This window comes from Mesoplodon densirostris, chromosome 14 (genome assembly GCF_025265405.1).
Source record: "Mesoplodon densirostris isolate mMesDen1 chromosome 14, mMesDen1 primary haplotype, whole genome shotgun sequence".
Lineage (NCBI taxonomy): Eukaryota > Metazoa > Chordata > Mammalia > Artiodactyla > Ziphiidae > Mesoplodon > Mesoplodon densirostris.
Genome location: NC_082674.1, coordinates 62,022,412 through 62,044,022, shown reverse-complemented (window position 1 = coordinate 62,044,022; position 21,611 = coordinate 62,022,412). Strand labels below are relative to the sequence as shown.

The 21,611-nt window shown below is 36.5% G+C and overlaps 1 protein-coding gene across 2 annotated transcripts in view; it reads left to right on the top strand.

Moving 5' to 3' along the window:
- EXOC6B (exocyst complex component 6B) overlaps positions 1-21,611 on the top strand; it is a 730,763-nt gene that overhangs the window by 458,730 nt on the left and 250,422 nt on the right. The window contains exon 19 of one of the 2 annotated variants that reach the window (XM_060118020.1): positions 7,292-7,337. The exons of the other annotated variant lie outside the window; for it this stretch is intronic. Coding sequence (XP_059974003.1) covers positions 7,292-7,300 — 9 coding nt within the window. The 3' untranslated portion in view covers positions 7,301-7,337. Of the gene's footprint in view, positions 1-7,291; positions 7,338-21,611 lie in introns of those variants that run through there. 2 annotated transcript variants of the gene reach the window in all.

Genomic DNA, 21,611 nt, shown 5'->3' with positions numbered 1-21,611 from the left:
TCTGATTTTGGTATCAAGGTGATGGTGGCCTCGTAGAATGAGTTTGGGAGTGTTCCTCCCTCTGCTATATTTTGGAAGAGTTTGAGAAGGATAGGTGTTAGCTCTTCTCTAAATGCTTGATAGAATTCGCCTGTGAAGCCATCTGGTCCTGGGCTTTTGTTTGTTGGAAGATTTTTAATCACAGTTTCAATTTCAGTGCTTGTGATTGGTCTGTTCATATTTTCTATTTCTTCCTGATTCAGTCTTGGCAGGTTGTGCATTTCTAAGAATTTGTCCATTTCTTCCAGGTTGTCCATTTTATTGGCATAGAGTTGCTTATAGTAATCTCTCATGATCTTTTGTATTTCTGCAGTGTCAGTTGTTACTTCTCCTTTTTCATTTCTAATTCTATTGATTTGAGTCTTCTCCCTTTTTTTCTTGATGAGTCTGGCTAATGGTTTATCAATTTTGTTTATCTTCTCAAAGAACCAGCTTTTAGTTTTATTGATCTTTGCTATCGTTTCCTTCATTTCTTTTTCATTTATTTCTGATCTGATTTTTATGATTTCTTTCCTTCTGCTAACTTTGGGATGGTTTTGTTCTTCTTTCTCTAATTGCTTTAGGTGCAAGGTTAGGTTGTTTATTCGAGATATTTCCTGTTTCTTAAGGTGGGATTGTATTGCCATAAACTTCCCTCTTAGAACTGCTTTTGCTGCATCCCATAGGTTTTGGGTCGTCGTGTCTCCATTGTCATTTGTTTCTAGGTATTTTTTAATTTCCTCTTTGATTTCTTCAGTGATCACTTCGTTATTAAGTAGTGTATTGTTTAGCCTCCATGTGTTTGTATGTTTTACAGCTCTTTTCCTGTAATTGATATCTAGTCTCATAGCATTGTGGTCGGAAAAGATACTTGATACAATTTCAATTTTCTTAAATTTACCAAGGCTTGATTTGTGACCCAAGATATGATCTATCCTGGAGAATGTTCCATGAGCACTTGAGAAAAATGTGTATTCTGTTGTTTTTGGATGGAATGTCCTATAAATATCAATTAAGTCCATCTTGTTTAATGTATCATTTAAAGCTTGTGTTTCCTTATTTATTTTCATTTTGGATGACCTGTCCATTGGTGAAAGTGGGGTGTTAAAGTCCCCTACTATGATTGTGTTACTGTCGATTTCTCCTTTTATGGCTGTTAATATTTCCCTTATGTATTGAGGTGCTCCTATGTTTGGTGCATAAATATTTACAATTGTTATATCTTCTTCTTGGATTGATCCCTTGATCATTATGTAGTGTCCTTCTTTGTCTCTTCTAGTAGTCTTTATTTTAAAGTCTATTTTGTCTGATATGAGAATTGCTACTCCAGCTTTCTTTTGGTTTCCATTTGCATGGAATATCTTTTTCCATCCCCTTACTTTCAGTCTGTATGTGTCTCTAGGTCTGAAGTGGGTCTCTTGTAGACAGCATATATATGGGTCTTGTTTTTGTATCCATTCAGCCAGTCTGTGTCTTTTGGTGGGAGCATTTAGTCCATTTACATTTAAGGTAATTATTGATATGTATGTTCCTATTCCCATTTTCTTAATTGTTTTGGGTTCGTTATTGTAGTTCTTTTCCTTCTGTTGTGTTTCTTGCCTAGAGAAGTTCCTTTAGCATTTGTTGTAAAGCTGGTTTGGTGGTGCTGAACTCTCTCAGCTTTTGCTTGTCTGTAAAGGTTTTAATTTCTCCATCAAATCTGAATGAGATCCTTGCTGGGTAGAGTAATCTTGGTTGCAGGTTTTTCTCCTTCATCACTTTAAGTATGTCCTGCCACTCCCTTCTGGCTTGTAGAGTTTCTGCTGAGAGATCAGCTGTTATCCTGATGGGGATTCCCTTGTGTGTTATTTGTTGTTTTTGCCTTGCTGCTTTTAATATGATTTCTTTGTGTTTAATTTTTGACAGTTTGATCAATATGTGTCTTGGTGTATTTCTCCTTGGATTTATTCTGTATGGGACTCTCTGTGCCTCCTGGACTTGATTAACTATTTCCTTTCCCATATTAGGGAAGTTTTCAACTATAATCTCTTCAAATATTTTCTCAGTCCCTTTCTTTTTCTCTTCTTCTTCTGGAACCCCTATAATTCGAATGTTGGTGCGTTTAATGTTGTCCCAGAGGTCTCTGAGACTGTCCTCTGTTCTTTTCATTCTTTTTTCTTTATTTTGCTGTGCAGCAGTTATTTCCACTATTTTATCTTCCACCTCACTTATCCGTTCTTCTGCCTCAGTTATTCTTCTATTGATCCCATCTAGAGTATTTTTTATTTCATTTATTGTGTTTTTAATCAATGCTTGATTCGTCTTTAGTTCTTCTAGGTCCTTGTTAACTGTTTCTTGCATTTTGTCTATTCTATTTCCAAGATTTTGGATCATCTTTACCATCATTATTCTGAATTCTTTTTCAGATAGACTGCCTATTACCTCTTCATTTGTTAGGTCTGGTGGGTTTTTATCTTGCTCCTTCTCCTGCTGTGTGTTTTTCTGTCTTCTCATTTTGCTTATGTTACTGTGTTTGGGGTCTCCTTTTTGCAGGCTGCAGGTTCGTAGTTCCCGTTGTTTTTGGTGTCTGTCCCCAGTGGCTAAGGTTGGTTTAGTGGGTTGTGTAGGCTTCTTGGTGGAGGGGACTACTGCCTGTGTTCTGGTGGATGAGGCTGGATCTTGTCTTTCTGGTGGGCAGGTCCACGTCTGGTGGTGTGTTTTGGGGTGTTTGCGGACTTTTTATGAATTGAGGCAGCCTCTCTGCTAATGGGTGGCGTTGTGTTCCTGTCTTGCTAGTTGTTTGGCATAGGGTGTCCAGCACTGTAGCTTGCTGGTCGTTGAGTGAAGCTGGGTGCTGGTGTTGAGATGGAGATCTCTGGAAGATTTTCGCCGTTTGATATTATGTGGAGCTGGGAGGTCTCTTGTGGACCAGTGTCCTGAAGTTCGCTCTCCCACCTCAGAGGCACAGCACTGACTCCTGGCTACTCAATTTGGGATGATTTGTTGTCTATTCATGTATTCCACAGATGTAGGGTACATCAAGTTGATTGTGGAGCTTTAATCCGCTGCTTCTGAGGCTGCTGGGAGAGGTTTCCCTTTCTCTTCTTTGTTCTCACAGCTCCTGGGTCTCAGCTTTGGATTTGGCCCCGCCTCTGCGTGTAGGTCGCCGGAGGGCGTCTGTTCTTCGCTCAGACAGGACAGGGTTAAAGGAGCAGCCTCTTCGGGGACTCTGGCTCACTCAGGCCGGGCGGGAGGGAGGGGCACGGAGTGCGGGGCGAGCCTGCAGCGGCAGAGGTCGGCGTGACGTTGCACCAGCCTGAGGCGCGCCGTGCGTTCTCCCAGGGAAGCCGCCCCTGGATCCCTGGACCCCGGCAGTGGCAGGCTGCACAGGCTCCCGGAAGGGCGGTGTGGACAGTGACCTGCGCTCGCACACAGGCTTCTTGGCGGCGGCAGCAGCAGCCCCAGCGTCCCACGCCCGTCTCTGGGCTCCGCGCTTTCAGCCGCGACTCGCGCCCGTCTCTGGAGCTCCTTTACGCGGCGCTCTTAATCCCCTCTCCTCGCGCACCAGGAAACCAAGAGGGAAGAAAAATTCTCCTGCCTCTTCGGCAGCTCCAGAGTTTTCCCGGACTCCCTCCCGGCTAGCTGTGGCACATTAGCCCCCTTCAGGCTGAGTTCTCGCCGCCAGCCCCAGTCCTCTCCCTGCGCTCTGACCGAAGCCCGAGCCTCAGCTCCAGTGCCGCCCGCCCCGGCGGGTGAGCAGACAAGCCTCTCGGGCTGGTGAGTGCCGCTCGGCACCGCTCCTCTGTGCGGGAATCTCTCTGCTTTGCCCTACCCAGGTATGTGGGGAGTTTCTTGCCTTTTGGGAGGTCTGGGGTCTTCTGCCAGCGTTCAGTAGGTGTTTTGTAGGAGTTGTTCCACGTGTAGCTGTATTTCTGGTGTATCTGTGGGGAGGAAGGTGATCTCCGCGTCTTACTCTTCCGCCATCTTACCCGGAAGTCCTCGGTAATTGTTTTTCAAGTGACAGAATTTTAATTACAAAAATGCCTTGCATTTGTGTATTACTTTATAATATTCAAACTTCTTTTGCATATTCTCATTGTCTCATTTGGTTTTTTAAACAACCTCTATGATGTATGAATAGTTATTATTTTTCCTTGTGGACAGATTATGGAAACTGAGACCTAAAGTGGTCTTGCGGAAGGTCAGAAAATGAATCATTAGTAGGTAGGGGTAAATCTTAGTTTTTTTTTACTCTGGGTCATGCTTTCTCCACCATATAAAACTGTCTCTCAATATTTAATAATAGCTACTCTCTTTTGAGTACATATCATGTACCAGGTACTACATTAAGCATGTTTTCTGTGTGTGTGTGTGTGTTTGTGTGTATGAACTTGTTGCCAAGAATAAATGGGAATGTACGTATATCATATACGTGTGTGTATATATATATGTGTAGACATGTATTTTTTTCCTCTGTTGGAGCAAAAATTACAGATTTACTGATGATTTCTCTGTCTACTGAGAAATTGTTCCCTTTTTCTGTGCTGTTAAGATTTTGGTTATTTGAGCTGCATAGAGTACTTTGAAATAAAAAAATTAGCTCATTATTAGTGTGGTATTGGAGTTGTGAGTTTAGTTAGTCACTTACATCCCTTAGCAGTTTCATATTTCTACAGAGGTATCTTTGTATGAGCTATTACTTAGCACTTTTCCCCCATAAAACTACTATTAGCAATAGCCACAGCCATTCTTTCCGGTAGTATTCAGCCAGTAGTCCTTTGCCCCTTTAATGATATTGATCGCTGGATTATCTCCTGCTCTTATAATTATTAAATAAAAGAGTAAGAAAGTTTGAGTCCAAATACTAATCCTTCTAATTCTTTATTTGGTGATGAGATAAAGTAGAAAATAAGGAGAATCTAGAGCTTAAAGGACTATAAAATCCTACAACTTTAATGCTCCATATCTGATATGCTGTTTAGAGTCAGAGATACCAGTGAGAACATCTTAGATACTGCTGTATCTGACCATCTTAATATCTTGGATACCTTTATAAAATGGAAAGGAGGTTGCTCTGATCTTTCTCAGTGGTGCTGGGGTATGGGAAACTGGATATTTTCTGAGGACAAAACAATTATTTCTATATTGCTTATAAGAGCAAATAATTAAAAACAACCTTAATTGTATAATAGGTAAATGGTTATATAAACTATAATACTGTTGCTCAATGAACTATTATGCATTTATTAAAATGAATTTTATGAATATCAAATAACATTGCAAAATATTTATAATATAATGTTAAATGAAAGAAGCAGAATGAAAATTTTGTAAGCATAATGATTACAAGTGTGTAAAACTCTAAAAACATGTTAAAGTTCAGAAGGAACTATGTTAAATGTAAATATTTGTGTTTGTAGTAAGGCTTCCTAATCTTTTTCAAATTGTGGGTATATTATAATTTTTTGTTATTGGTATCTTAAAAAATATTTAAACATTTGCTATATTAAAAAAAATCCTGAGATCATAGCTCCTCTTCCAGTTCATATTTGCCTTTGCTCATACAACAGTGAAAGAAAAAAAATCCACATTTTAAAGTTTATTTATGTTCTGGTCTTCTTCATTTAGCTCATTTCAGTTTGCAAATTAACCCCTTTTTACATATTAAATTTAGGTATAGACAGTAAATCATTGCCCAAGATCATACAAGTAATACATGGTAGAACAGAGAGGCCTCTCATGCTGAAGCCCATGATCTTTTGCTATAGTAAACAAGTTGCTTTTTCCTAAAATTTCAGACTAAAGAGGATGTTTGGAATATGTAGGGATGCTGTAGAGTTGAGGTATCCTAGTAAGGTTCTAGGCAAGAGGACTGAGAAGCATGATCAAGATTAGATCAGGGATAATAAATCATAACTGAGGACAACTGGGGGTATGTGGTTGTTAAAGGAAGAGCATAAGGCAGAGTTTCCCTTTATGCCAATGTATTTCCAGCTGTGTACTCCAAAAACACTGGTGTCTGTCATGCCCTCTTTTCATCAATTTTTAGTGATTCATATGCCTTCTAGTGTAATTCTTGTCCATACTACGTATATTTCCCATAATTCCTTTACATAAACCCTTTGACTTCAGCCAAGTATATCTATTCATTGTTCCTAAACATACTATGCTTATTCCTGGCTGTAGATTTTTATTTATACTTTTCTTTCTCCTTGGAAGGACTTCTCATCTCACTTTAAAATATTTCCTTCCTTTGAAATACAATTCAAAGCCTATTTTCCCATGAAGTCTTTCAGGACTGGTCCCCTTCCTCTCCAGAGGGAGGAAAATCCCAAGGGTTTGACTTTCTTGTAAACATCTATAGATCTTATTATGTCCATTCTCTATTTGAAATTTAAGATATATTATCTTTAATTATTACTTTTTCTATATATTCCCATTATCATCAACTCAGACTACAAGTTCTTTGAAAGAAAATGTCTTAGACTTTTTAATATATCGAACACTGAGTAAGTACCCAGTGAATATCATGAAGAGATTGGATATGTCTAAAAGGGACATCATGTATGGAACAGTGACCTCCAACTCAAATGACTGTTCGCCATCACGTGACATCTTTTCTGATTACAGCTCTTTATAACAAATTTATTTTGCTTTACAATTCCATTTCATAAGAATGAGGTTGGGAAAGCAGTGAAAATGTATTTATCCAAGTTCCCAAGGAAGAAACTACTGCTGCTTAGGAATATTGCAGTTAGGTCATTATAAACTACATTTTTACTTCTTTGACAAGATGGTAAATTTGAGCCTGTCATTTGGTGCCAAGATACTCTAGCACATTTAGTGCACATACTATGGGGTGAGGAGTTCACAGTTAAATTAACAGGAATCTGGCACATGCCACTGTTCTGCAGTACTTTCATGGTGGTTTACAGCCACAGTTTTAATATAGTTTAGTAAGTGCTTGAACTTCTCCAAACAAATAACACACATTATTGGAAATCAGACACAGTGCATACTTGCCTCTGGGGACTCCTCCTACTTTGAATTAGGAATTGCAGGCTTGTTGCTTTTTGGCTCCCTGGTTGTAGATGAGGTCCAGGCTCTTCTTAGGGAAAAACTACCATCTTGAAAAATTATTTTTGTGACATACATACATACACACAAAGCCAAAAAAATGAATTTTCTACCCTGAAATGCTTCTCTGAATGTATTACAATATATTTTAAAAATATAACATAATGCATTTCTGATTATGTTAAGAATATCTACTTGTTCTTTTCATTTCGTTTAGGAAATTTGATTGCCCTTACAATATTCCTGCAAATGAATCATTTACTACATTTGTTCCAAGATGGAGACTTTTTTCAACACTTACAGTGACCATTAAACTAACAAAGTGAGGAAGTTTTATGTCGTGTCTTTGGTGAATTGCTGGTTTTTGTTTTTATTTTAAGTTTCATTGTTTTGTATCTTGATAACTCCTTTGGAAGATAGTGTTAGGATCAAGAGCTGACGAGGACCTGAAAATGGAAAGCTGTCTTTCAATAGACAAACAGGCCCCAACTCTGCAGGCTCAAGGAGTCTAACATGAACCCTTTGTGAAGGTAGTTTTCTTCTACGCCTGTTTCTCCTATATGTGAATATAGATCCAGCTGGAACTGTGTAAAATCTAAGGATTGTTCTCTAGAACTGTATTTTTGGTGCCATGTTGACCATATCTATATTTCTGCTGTTGTAAAACAGACATGGTGATCCCTATAGCTCATTGTTTTATGTAAGAGGCCCTTGAAGATATGTGTTTTTTTTTAATACTCCATCCTTGAGAAAAGGAAATAAGTTTATTTACTTATTTTTAATTGAAGAATAACAAACATATAGAAAAGTAAACAAATCATAAGTACATAGTTTGATGAATTTTCACAAAGTAGACATACCTGTGTCATCAGCACGAAGACCAAGAAACAGAATATTACCAGTTTCCCAGAAGACCCTTCTAGCCTTTCCCCTGTCAAATCTTCACCTTTCTACCTGTGGATAATCTTTATCTGTACTTCTAATACTATAGCTTGGTTTTGCCTATTTGTGGAATGATACAAATTCCATTCTTTTGTGTCATATGTATTCTTTTGTGTCATTTCTTAGGCTCACCATAATTAATCTGTGATAACTAGCATTTGTTCATTCTTATTCCTATATAATATTCCATTATATGAATATGCCATAATTTGTTATCTGTTCTAAAGTTTTTAGACATTTGAGTTGTTTCCAGTTTTTGGTTTTTAGAAGTAGTGTTGCTTTGAAACTTCTTGTTTAGTATTTTGGTGAACATATTTCTTTTGAGTACATACTTAGGAGTGAAATTCCTGTGTCATAGTGTATGAAAATGTTCAGTTTCCTGCCAAACAATTTTCCAAAGAATTATACAATCTATATTTAGGTTTATTTGTCTTTATCATTTTAATCTTTCTATTGGATATATACTGGTATTGCATTGATATTTCATTTGAAATTGAACATTTCACATGCTTATTGGCCACTTGTATATACTTGTATATACTTCTTTGTGAAGTGTCTGTTCAAGTCTTGCCCATTTTTAAAGTGGGTTATCTGCCTTTTTATTAAAGATTTTCTGTTCAGGATATATTTAGTTAAGCAGCTGTGGTATGTTAATGGCAAAAGGAACTTTGAAGATATGATTAAGCTAAGGATCCTGAGTTAGGGAGATTATTTTATAATATCTGGATGGACCCAGTGTAATCTCAAGGGTCCTTGTAAGAGGGAGGTAGGTGTGTCAGAGTCAGAAAGGGAGATGTAATGATGGAACCAAAGGTCAGAGTGATATAGCCAGGAGCTGGGAAATGTGGGCAGCTTCTAGAAGCTGAAAAAATCAAGGAACAGATTTTTTCCTAGAGTCTCCAGAAGGAAGTTGCCTTAATTTTAACCCTATAAGGCCTATTTTGGACTTCGGACCCCCAGAACTGTAAGGAAGCCACTAAATTTGTACTGATTTGTTACAGGAGCAATAGGAAGCTAATACAGCTGTACTCAAACTTTTGGTCTTCAGACTCCTTTTTATTGAGGAATCCAAAGAGCTTTTGTGTATGCTCTTCATATCTATCAGTATTTATCATATTGAAATTAATACTGAGAAATTTAAAAATATTTGTTTATTTTAAAATAACAATACACCTATTATTGTTAATGTGAATAATATATTTTTCAAGAAAATAATTCTGTTTTCCAAAACCAAAGAAATTTAGTGAGAGGAATGACATTACTTTTTTTTTTAATATATAACTTTAATGTCTGGCTTGATAGAAGACAATTAATTGGATATCACAAATGTACTTCTGCATCAGTCTATTGTGATACATTGTTCTGGTGGAAGTATATGAGAAAATCTAGCCTCGTAGATATGTTGAATAAAAAAGTACTTTAACAGCCTTTTTCAGATAATTTTTTATACTTTTTGATACTATAGCAGAACTTGACATATAATAGTTTCTTATAGGTTAGTTGCAATGTAGGATCTGAAACCTTATCAATGAATTTTTCATATTCTGTAACCTTAGAGTTCATTGGTCTATTTTGTACTTTGAATAGATCTTTAACCCATGCATGGGTAAACAATCATGCATTGTTCATTTAGAAAATATTGGTCCACTGAGTTGTCCAGATCTTCCAAATATTGACATATTTTAGTATATAATATAAAAAAAATCACACTCAGTATTATTACTACCAGTCTCATTTAAAAAGTCTTTAAGTACTGGTGAGCTATATCATGATGGCAGATACTAGTTTTTCAAAATTCAAAATTTTGCTTGTAAGCTTGAATTGTGTCATTGGCAACTAATACTGTCAGTTGTTTTCTTTTAAGTGGCAGACTCATTCTGATCATTTTCAAGAAAATGCCTACCAAAAACCCAAGTCTGAATAACCGTAATTTGTCTGTCAGCTATTTTTTCAAGTGAAAAGGATGTTCCATGAAAAAGGGAGCTAGTTCAGCTTGCAACTCAAACTATCATGCAAGTGCTTTTCTTTATCATACTTTAGTATGCAGCATAAATATTTTATGCATACTTACCAGTTTGTCACATAATATAAAAGAGACGTACGTACTCAAGGGTTGGGATTTAATAAAATTAATAAATTTTACTGCTTCTTCAAGGACATTCTTACATGAAACTGGCATTTGTTTTATTGTGCATGCCTGGCATTGAAGAATACAAGAATTACCAGTACAGTTTGGTACCATGCCATTAATTCATGTTAAGACACCAGTTGTTTTGCCCATCATTACTTTTGCAAATGTCAACACAAGGGAAATGTCATCAGTGCAGATTGCAACATGGTGAAAAACGCAAATAGCATGTTAATGTTATTGTGAAAATTGTTTTGAATTTGTGGACCCTTGAGAGAGTCTGAAAGACTCCCAGGCATCTGCAGATTGCACTTCGAGAACTACTATTCTAGTTATTAGTCTTTTATACCTGTACTGCAAATATTTTCTTCCAGTTTTTGGCTTGCCTTTTCACTCTCTTAATGATGTCTTTTGGTGGTACGTATTGCCCTTTGAGAAGTATACATTTCTTTTTAAATATAATTTTCAAAATTAAACCTTTTTTCTCCCTAAGGGATTGAGGTATTGGTCATGACAAGTTGTTCATGTTATCATTTCCCTATTCTACTTCTCTGTGCCACATCTCTGATTCCTAGTCTCTCTGTTTTCTTGGTGATATTGAGTTTTCCATTCTGTACTGTTGATGTGTATGATCTCTCTTCTTATAGGTCTGCATTCTTTAATTATATGTATTTACTATATTTTACTTTATGGTTCAAACATCACAGGTAACCTGAAGCTTTCATGATATTAACTGGTAGATTGGAGAGGAAAAGGGAATGATTATAAAATTATATCTCAAAGATTTATGTGAAGTTAGGTTCCTCTAGATCACAGTTTTTCATTAACAGTTGTAGGCCTGCAGAAGTTTTATTTCAGGTAATGATTTATTCAGGATTATCCTAAAACCATGAAAACTTTTATGGAGTAAATAATAATATTGCTTAACATGTGGTAAACATTTAATAAGTATTAACTATAAAGTTTGTAATAAATAGTACTAAATCTTATGTAATAGATGTAACATATTATTATTATTAAAACTTTAAAATTCTTCTATAGTATGTATATAAGAAACATTCATTAATTTGAGATTATTGAAGGAATAGTGTTGATATGCTACCTTGTCATAAAGGAAATATGAAAGGTCAGTTACTGATGGGACATTTAATTGTGATCTTTCTTTAGGGTTTCCCTTTCCTTTAACAGTGGTCCATAGGGATACATCCAGTGGTTTTTGTTTATCTCTTTACCTTCCTCATGGAACCTGGACTCCCATGTGTAGGACAGGGACTGAGTCTCATGAGCATAAGCTTCATAGCATGTTGAGTGTCAATAGTTCAGCTCTGATCTTAGTTCATGGCCCCAGTCTACTGCAAATGATATGGCAATGATTAGCCCTAATCATACCTATTCTATGATATTGAGAGAAGATTGCTAGACCTGGCATGATTTTATTACTGATGCTAACTGTGGAGAGTCATGAGGAACATCTAGTAATCTTCTGTCTGATTCAATGAATTCCTCTATTTTACATAGCATTTGATCTGCTTTTGAGTAAAAACTGCCACTACCCAAAACTACCAAACCACAATGTCTTTATGGATAACTCACAAATATTTACTTTTCTTATGACTTACCTTGACTCTGTTTTGCCATGAGTTAATAAGTAATCTCTGTCACTGTTTAATTCATTTACTTTTTAAATATCATGTGAAAGTCCCATGATTAACTTTTAATATATTTATACCATCTACAGTATATGATCTCTGCCTTTGAAGGCCTTCTGGTAAACGTGCTTTCTCTGATTTCATGGAACCTGAGCAGATATTTGGCTCAGTTGCTTCTATCCAAAAGCCTGGGGGCACTCTGAGAAAGTGATCTTGTGCAAATACCAGAGTTTAGCTTCTTTTTCCTCTTTACTTCAGATTTCTCTGCGGTCCGTTTTACCCTCTCTATAGTAACAAAGTATGTGAATACTGAGGAGCCTGCCACAATTTTCTGGAGTTTATTATTTTTCCAAAGGATAGACTTTCACATTGTTTTAGAAATAAAGCAGTTTATAGCTTGCTGCTATGAATATTGTTCCTGACTCTTACCAGTAATTTGCTGCCTTTTTATTTTAGAATAAAATTTGGATAACCACTGTTTCCTCTTCTAGAAATGGGAAATCCAAATGCTGGAAAAAGTGGTTGTATGGAAGATAGATTAGACCTGTTTTGAATGGATCTAAAAAGTAGAAGTTAGAGAGAAGTAAGTTAAATAGAGCATGAACTAGTTAATTCATGGTCAGCATTAAAATAGAGGATAGTATTTTTATGGGACACTTACTGTAAAGGCAGTGCATGCATAGGACACAGTGCTAGACTAAGACTCTGAGTCTTCCAACCCTGAGATTCCTGTGCTTCTACCTCTATGTGCTGGAACCACAAATGAGGAATAACTTGGTGTATAATTTATCATGGTGTCTGTATAATGTTTAGAGGTCATCCAACCCAATAACTTGAAAAGCATATTAGAAATTGTACTATAATAGCAAAGATAAATTTTGATTGACCTGAATTTGGAGTCGCTTTCACCTTATATTTCTTGTATTACTCTTATTTAGTTATTAAATACTTATATTTGATCCAACATAGTTATAGAACTTCATATTGGGAGGGATCTCTTCTAAAGCTTCATTATAATTCTATCCTCCAATAACTGCAATGGAAAAAAAGCTATAAGATACATTGGAAAGTGAAGTGAGGAACATAAACACCAAAGGTAAAGGACTGAGAACATAATTTATAGTTGACTGCTCTGGTATAAGATTTCCAAAATCTATATAATGTAAGCTGAGGATTCTTTTCCTTTTAGACTTAAGTATAAGTGAAACAATAGACTTGAAATTGTATGCTTTTCTCTTATTTCATTTTTGGCACTATGGAATATCATATGACCTTTTCAAATTTGTGAATATATAAAAGAATGCTGATGACACTTAGTCTCTCCTCAAAGTCCTTAGCCACCTTCCCAGATACAGTTGTGACAATCACAGTGTCCTTTCCAATACTGGGCAGAGCTTATCCTGAAGTCAACTGATCCATGGTTAGTCTCCTGTCCAGAAGTTCTAAGACAGCAGTGAATTCAATATTTATAAAGAACTTAGATTTGAGCAGTTTAGATGTGAACATATTATTGATTTAGCCAGATGCTCCAAATGAAGGGAATTGTTTTTATAGCACAACATATTGTCATTTTGCTAATTTTTATATTCTACTTTCATTTTATATTTACCCCATTATTTTAGTTGTCTAGGATGATATTTTAGGTGTAACATTTTGTTCTTTTACTCTGTGATCCCAAAATAAAAATCATTTTGTTAATTGAGAATCGATAATAGATGTCTAAACTTTTCTCCCACAAGTTATTGTTTTAAATATACCTTGGGGGCTTCCCTGGCGGTCCAGTGGTTAAGACTCTGCACTTCCACTGCAGGGGGCACAGGTTTGATCCCTGGTCAGAGAAATAAGATGCTACATGTTGTGCGGCGTGGTCAAAAAATAAAAAAATAAACCTTAAGTGAAAAGGCATTAAATAAACAAATATTGAAAATATGTTGAAAATGTAGAAAATATATTAGTTGTCTCTTTGAAAGTTGTTACCTATATCATCATGAGTTGATTTTGCAAAGTTGCCTAATCAAAATTTGAATACCAGTTAGTTAAATTAATAGAGAATGGGGTCAGCGTCGGACCCAGCAGCTGGAGTCCAGGCTCACCACACACACCACTCTCTTTTGAAAGGGTAAGAAAGAGAAGAGGAAAAGAGAGAAACTACAGGAATCTACATCAGTCTAAACTGAATCTGTAATGTCTCCAATGTCTGCCTATTCATACTTTAATTGATTAAAATTTCAAAAAAGGACCAGAAAGCAGAACAAACATAGAGTATGGGAATATTAGCCAGACAAAAGCACAGAAGAATGGAATGAAAGACAAAGAATTATAAAATAAACACTTTGAGAGCAGAAGCAAGAAGAACTACAATCCTGCAGCCCGTGGAACAAAAAACCACATCCACAGAAACATAGACGAGGTGAAAAGACAGAGGGCTATGTACCAGCTGAAAGAACAAGATAAAACCCCAGAAAAACAATTAAATGAAGTGGAGATAGGCAACCTTCCAAAAAAGGAATTCAGAAAAATGATAGTGAAGATGATCAAGGACCTTGGAAAAAGAATGGAGGCAAAGGTCGAGAAGATGCAAGAAATGTTTAACAAAGACCTAGAAGAATGAAAGAACAAACAAACACAGATGAACAATACAATAATTGAAATGAAAACTACACTAGAAGGAATCAATAGCAGAATAACTGAGGCAGAAGAACGGATAAGTGACCTGGAAGACAGAATGGTGGAATTCACTGCCACAGAACAGAATAAAGGAAAAAGAATGAAAAGAAATGCAGACAGCCTAAGAGACCTCTGGGACAACATTAAACACAATAACATTCGCATTATAGGGGTCCCAGAAGGAAAAGAGAGAGAGAAAGGACCTGAGAAAATATGTGAAGAGATTATAGTCAAAAACTTTCCTAACATGGGAAAGGAAATAGCCACCCAAGTCCAGGAAGCACAGAGAGTCCCATACAGGAAAATCCCAAGGGGAAACACTCCGAGACACATAGTAATCAAATTGACAAAAATTAAAGACAAAGAAAAATTATTGAAAGCAGCAAGGGAAAAATGACAAATAACATACAAGGGAACTCCCATAAGGTTAACAGCTGATTTCTCAGCAGAAACTCTACAAGCCAGAAAGGAGTGGCATGACCTATTTAAAGTGATGAAAGGGAAGAACCTACCACCAAGATTACCCAGCAAGGATCTCATTCAGATTCAATGGAGAAATCCAAAGCTTTACAGACAAGCAAAAGCTAAGAGAATTCAGCACCACCAAACCAGCTCTACAAGAAATGCTAAAGAAACTTCTCTAAGTGGGAAGCACAAGAGAAGAAAAGGACCTACAAAAACAAACCCAAAACAATTAAGAAAATGTGAATAGGAACACACATATCGATAGCTACCTTAAATGTGAATGGATTAAATGCTCCAACCAAAAGACACAGGTTTCCTGAATGGATACAAAAACAAGACCCATATATATGCAGTCTACAAGAGACCCACTTCAGACTTAGGGACACATACAGGCTGAAAGTGAGGGGATGGAAAAAGATATTCCAAGCAAATGGAAATCAAAAGAAAGCTGGAGTAGCAATAATCATATTAGATAAAATAGACTCTAAAATAAAGAATGTTACAAGAGACAAGGAAGGACATTACATAATGATCAAGGGATCAATCCAAGAAGAAGACATAACAATTATAAATATATATGCTCCCAACATAGGAGCACCTCAGTACATAAGGCAACTGCTAACAGCTCTAAAAGAGGAAATCGACAGTAACACAATAATAATGGGGGATTTTAAGACCTTGCTTACACCAATGGGCAGATCATCCAAAGAGAAAATTACTAAGGAAACACAAGCTTTAAATGACACAATAGACCCGATCGATTTAACTGATATTTATAGGACATTCCATCCAGAAACAGCAGATTACACTTTCTTCACAAGTGCGCATGGAACATTCTCCAGGATAGATCACATCTTGGGTCACAAATCAAGCCTCAGTAAATTTAAGAAAATTGAAATCATATCCATCTTTTCTGACCACAATGCTCTGAGATTAGAAATCAATTACAGGGAAAAAAAAACATACAAAACACAAGCACATGGAGGCTAAACAATATGTTACTAAATAAACAAGAGATCACTGAAGAAATCAAACAGGAAATCAAAAAATACCTAGAGACAAATGACAATGAAAACACGATGATCCAAAACCTATGAGATTTAGCAAAAGCAGTTCTAAGAGGGAAGTTTATAGCAATACAAGCCTACCTGAAGACACAAGAAAAATCTCAAATAAACTAAGCTTACACCTAAAGAAACTAGAGAAAGAAGAACAAACAAAACCCAAAGTGAGCAGAAGGAAAGAAATGATAAAGATCAGATCAGAAATAAATGAAATAGAAACAAAGAAAACAATAGCAAACATCAATAAAACTAAGAGCTGGTTCTTTGAGAAGGAAAACAAAATTGATTAACCAGTAGCCAGACTCATCAAGAAAAAGAGGGAGAGGACTCAAATCAATAAAATTAGAAATGAAAAAGGAGAAGTTACAGCAGACACAGCAGAAATACAAAGCATCCTAAGAGACTACTACGGGCAACTCTATGCCAATAAAATGGACAACCTGGAAGAAATGGACAAATTCTTAGAAAGGTATAACCTTCCAAGACTGAACCAGGAAGAAATACAAAATATGAACAGACCAATCACAAGTAATGAAATTGAAACTGATTATAAATCTTCCAACAAACAGAAGTCGAGGACCAGATGGCTTCACAGGCGAATTCTGTCAAACATTTAGAGAAGAGCTAACACCTATCCTTCTCAAACTCTTCCAAAAAAATAGCAGAGGAAGGAACACTCCTAAACTCATTCTATGAGGCCACCATCACCCTGATACCAAAACCAGACAAAGGTATTACAAAAAAAGAAAATTACAGACCAATATCACCGATGAATATAGAAGCAAAAATCCTCAACAAAATACTAGCAAACAGAATCCAACAACATATTAAAAAGATCATACACCATGATCAAGTGGGATTTATGCCAGATATGCAAGACTTCTTCAGTATACCAAAATCAATCAATGTGATACACCATGTTAACAAATTGAAGAATAAAAACCATATGATCATCTCAATAGATGCAGAAAAAGCTTTTGACAAAATTCAACACCCATTTATGATAAAAACTCTCCAGAAAGCGGGCATAGAGGGAACCTACCTCAACATAATAAAGGCCAGATATGACAAACCCACAGCAAACATCATTCTCAATGGTGAAAAACTGAAAGCATTTCCTCTATGAACAGGAACAAGACAAGGATGTCCACTCTCACCACTATTATTCAACATAGTTTAGGAAATACTAGCCAGGGCAATCAGAGAAGAAAAATAAATACAAATCGGAAAAGAAGAAATAAAACTGTCACTGTTTTCAGATGACATGATACTATATGTAGAGAATCCTAAAGATGCCACCAGAAAACTACTAGAGCTAATCAATGAATTTGGTAAAGTTGCAGGATACAAAATTAATGCACAGAAATCTCATGCATCCCTATACACTAATGATGAAAAATCTGAAAGAGAAATTAAGGAAATACTCCCATTTACCATTGCAACAAAAAGAATAAAATACCTATGAATAAACTTACCTAGGGAGACAAAAGACCTGTATGCAGAAAACTATAAGACACTGATGAAAGAAATTAAAGATGATACAAACAGATGGAGAGATATACCATGTTCTTGGATTGGAAGAATCAATGTTGTGAAAATGACTATACTACCCAAAGCAATCTACAGATTCAATGCAATCCCTGTTTAATTACCAACGGCATTTTCAACAGAAATAGAACAAAAAGTGTTAAAATTTGTATGGGGACACAAAAGACCCTGAATAGCCAAAGCAATTTTGTAGGAAAAAAACGGAGCTGGAGGAATCTGACTCCCTGAGTTCAGACTATACTACAAAGCTACAGTAATCAAGGCAATATGGTACTGGCACAAAAATAGAGATATAGATCAATGGAACAGGATAGAAAGCCCAGAGGTCAACCCACGCACCTATGGTCAAGTAATCTGTGACAAAGGAGGCAAGGATGTACAATGGAGAAAAGATAGTCTCTTCAATAAGTGGTACTGGGAGAACTGGTCAGCTACATGTGAAAGAATGAAATTAGAACACTCCCTAACACCATACACAAAAAGAAACTCAAAATATATTAGAGACCTAACTGCAAGATCAGACACTGTAAAACTCTTAGAGGAAAACACAGGAAGAACACTCTATGACATAAATCACAGCAAGATCTTTTTTGATCCACCTCCTAGAGTAATGGAAATAAAAACAAAAATAAAAAATGGGACGTACTGAAGCTTAAAATCTTTTGCAAAGCAAAGGAAACTACAAACAAGATGAAAAGACAACCTTCCGAGTGGGAGAAAATATTTGCAAACGAATCAATGGACAAAGGATTAATCTCCAAAATATATAAACAGCTCATGCAGCTCAATATTAAAAAAACAACCCAACCCAAAAATGGGCAGAAGACCTAAATAGACATCTCTCCAAAGAATGCATACAGATGGCCAGGAAGCACATGAAAAGCTGCTCAACATCACTAATTATTAGAGAAATGCGAATCAAAATTACAATGAAGTGTCACCTCACACCAGTTAGAATGGGCATCATCAGAAAATCTAGAAACAACAAATGCTGGAGAGGGTGTGGAGAAAAGGGAACCCTCTTGCACTGTTGGTGGGAATGTAAATTGATACAGCCACTATGGAGAACAGTATGGAGGTTCTTTAAAAAACCAAAAATAGAATTACCATATGACCGAGCAATCCCACTACTGGGCATATACCCTAAGAAAACCATAATTCAAAAAGACACATGCACCCCAATGTTCATTGCAGCACTATTTACAATAGCCCGGTCATGGAAGCAACCTAATTGTCCATCCACAGACGAATGGATAAAGAAGATGTGGTACATATGTACAATGGAATATTACTCAGCCATAGAAAGGAACAAAATTGGGTCATTTGTAGAGACGTGGATGAATAGAGACTGTCATACAAAGTGAAGTAAGTTAGAAAGAGAAAAACAAATATCGTATATTAATGCATATATGTGGAACCTAGAAAAATGGTACCGATGAACCGGTTTGCAGGGCAGAAATTGCGACACAGATGTAGAGAACAAACGTATGGACACCAGAGGGGGAAAGTGGCGGGGTGTGGTGGTGGTGGTTCTGTGATGAATTGGGAGATGGGTATTGACATATATACACTATGTATAAAATGGATAACTAATAAGAACCTGCTGTATAAAAAAATAAAATAAAATAAAATTCAAAAATAATAAAATAAAAATAAAAAATAGAGAATGGGATGTATTCTTCTGTAGCTAGAGGTAGACAAACATTACTATGTTTTTTAAAAAGATGAGGATCCAAAAAATTAGGTACAGTTTAATATACTGTATAATCTTGTAGAAGATAAAGGAAAAGGCAACCTTGTGTGTTAGATGTTGAGAAAACAGCAAAATAGTGTCTTTTTTAATGTAGCAGCCTCTGTCTTTTCATATAGCTATAGTATCTAGCCTGATATTTAGCATGTTTCATTTCACAGAGATAGGAAAATCTATTTCAAAGGCCTTAAGTGACTTATTCAAGCTATCCTAATTGCTTAATGGGAAATAAAAAAAATTAAAACCCAGATATCCTGATGGTTACTCCAGAACTCTTTTTAGGTATTATACTGCTTCTAAGATTCTTTTCAGCTGTGATATGTGTGTGTATTCACACATATGTGTGTATGTATGTGCATGTATGTATACATGAAGAGAATATGTGTATAATATGTACATATATGTAGTATATGTATGTGTGTTTGTGTATATAGATATATGAAAGATAAATAGATAGGGTCTAGGTGAAAGGCAAATAACTGATATGTTAAGTCCCCTGCAAGTATACACTTCATGTATTCTTGGAGTGGTAACTTCAAAACCTTTAACCTCCATTTTCTGATAAAAATAGATGTGATCTTAAGCAATCATTCAAATGAGTTCATTGAACCCCTACTATGTGAAAGGCACTACACAGGTATTTTAATAATGATAGGTCAATGTAAGATGTGATTGGTGCCCTAAGAGTGATACAGATAAAGCACAGTGGAAGTCCAAGGGGACTTTAGCTGAGAAAGAGGAAGTTTGGGAATTATAAAGAAAATGCCATCTGCAGTAGGTCTTGAAGAACACTTAGAAAAGGTCTTTTTTTTTTTTTTTTTTTTTTTGCTGTACGTGGGCCTCTCACTGCTGTGGCCTCTCCCGTTGCGGAGCACAGGCTCCAGACACACAGGCCCCGCGGCCATGGCTTGCGGGCCCAGCCGCTCCGCGGCATGTGGGATCCTCCGGGATCGGGGCACGAACCCGTGTCCCCTGCATCGGCAGGCGGACTCTCAACCACTGCACCACCAGGGAGGCCCTAGAAAAGGTCTTTTAAGATAGAAGTAACCCCATAAAGAAAGTAATAATGACTGAAAGCTTTGGGTCTGTGTGGGAAATAATGAGCATTTTGATATTTCCTGCACTTAGGTTATGTAAAGGAAAACAGCAGGGAAAAATAAATCAGAAAAGCCAATGTCCAGGCTGTGGAAGACCCCAGCTAGCAAGTGAAGGAAAAATGGAGAATCACTGATAGGTTTTGAATAAGGAAGTGTTAAAATCATAGCTTTGTTTCTGGAAAATTAATTTGATAGCAGGAAATTGGATTGGAGGTGGAACAGATTATGGATAGGAAAACTAATTAAGTGTTAGTTGCAGGGACTTCCCTGGTGGCTCAGTGGTTAAGAATCCGCCTGCCAATGCAGGTGACACGGGTTCGAGCCCTAGTCCGGGAAGATCCCACATGCTGCGAAGTAACTCAGCCCGTGCCCCACAACTATGGAAGCCCATGCACCTAGAGCCCTTGCTCCGCAACAAGAGAAGCCACTGCAATGAGAAGCCCACACACCCCAATGAAGAGTAGCCCCCGTTCACCACAACTAGAGAAAGCCTGCACAGCAACGAAGGCCCAACACAGCCAAAAAAAAAAAGAAGAGTTAGTTGCAGAATGTCCTCCTAGTACATCTAGTTTAGACTGAAGAATGTTTGACTTGACAGAACAGAAATGAAGAGAGAATTAGTAACAGAGATATTATGGAGGTAGAATTAATATAAGTGGATAATGAGTGGATGTGTTGAGCAAGAGGAGAGTTATAGATGACTGAAAACTTTGATCCAGGAGTTGAGATGGTGACAGTATCAATAAGATAGATAACCTATAAAGAAGAGCAGTTTTAGGACTAGGTGATGAATTTATATTTGGACATAACTGTGAGGTCGTTTAATATGTACCTATTCTTAGGATTACAGTGTTATGCTTATGGCATTTTGTAAAATATTTGGAATAGACAGACCTAAATGGTTCCTTTTACTGATATGATTCTATGTCTTTCAACTTTGTCCTTTTACAGAAAAGCTAGTGGAGAGGTTATTGCCTTGTACTTAATGAAAGCATATTTCTGATATTGAAATTTCTTAAATGTGTTCACTCTGTAGGATGTGAGTAGCATCTATATTTTATATATTGTTGGTGGTAGGTTATATAGCAAGAATTACTAACCTTTGTCATTATGATTCCAGGTATCTTTTTTCACTTACAAGAGATGGAATAGGATTCCAGATCAGAATAGCACTCAAGGCTCTCATTTTTATTTTAGAAAAAGAAATATCTTAAATGAAGCCAAATG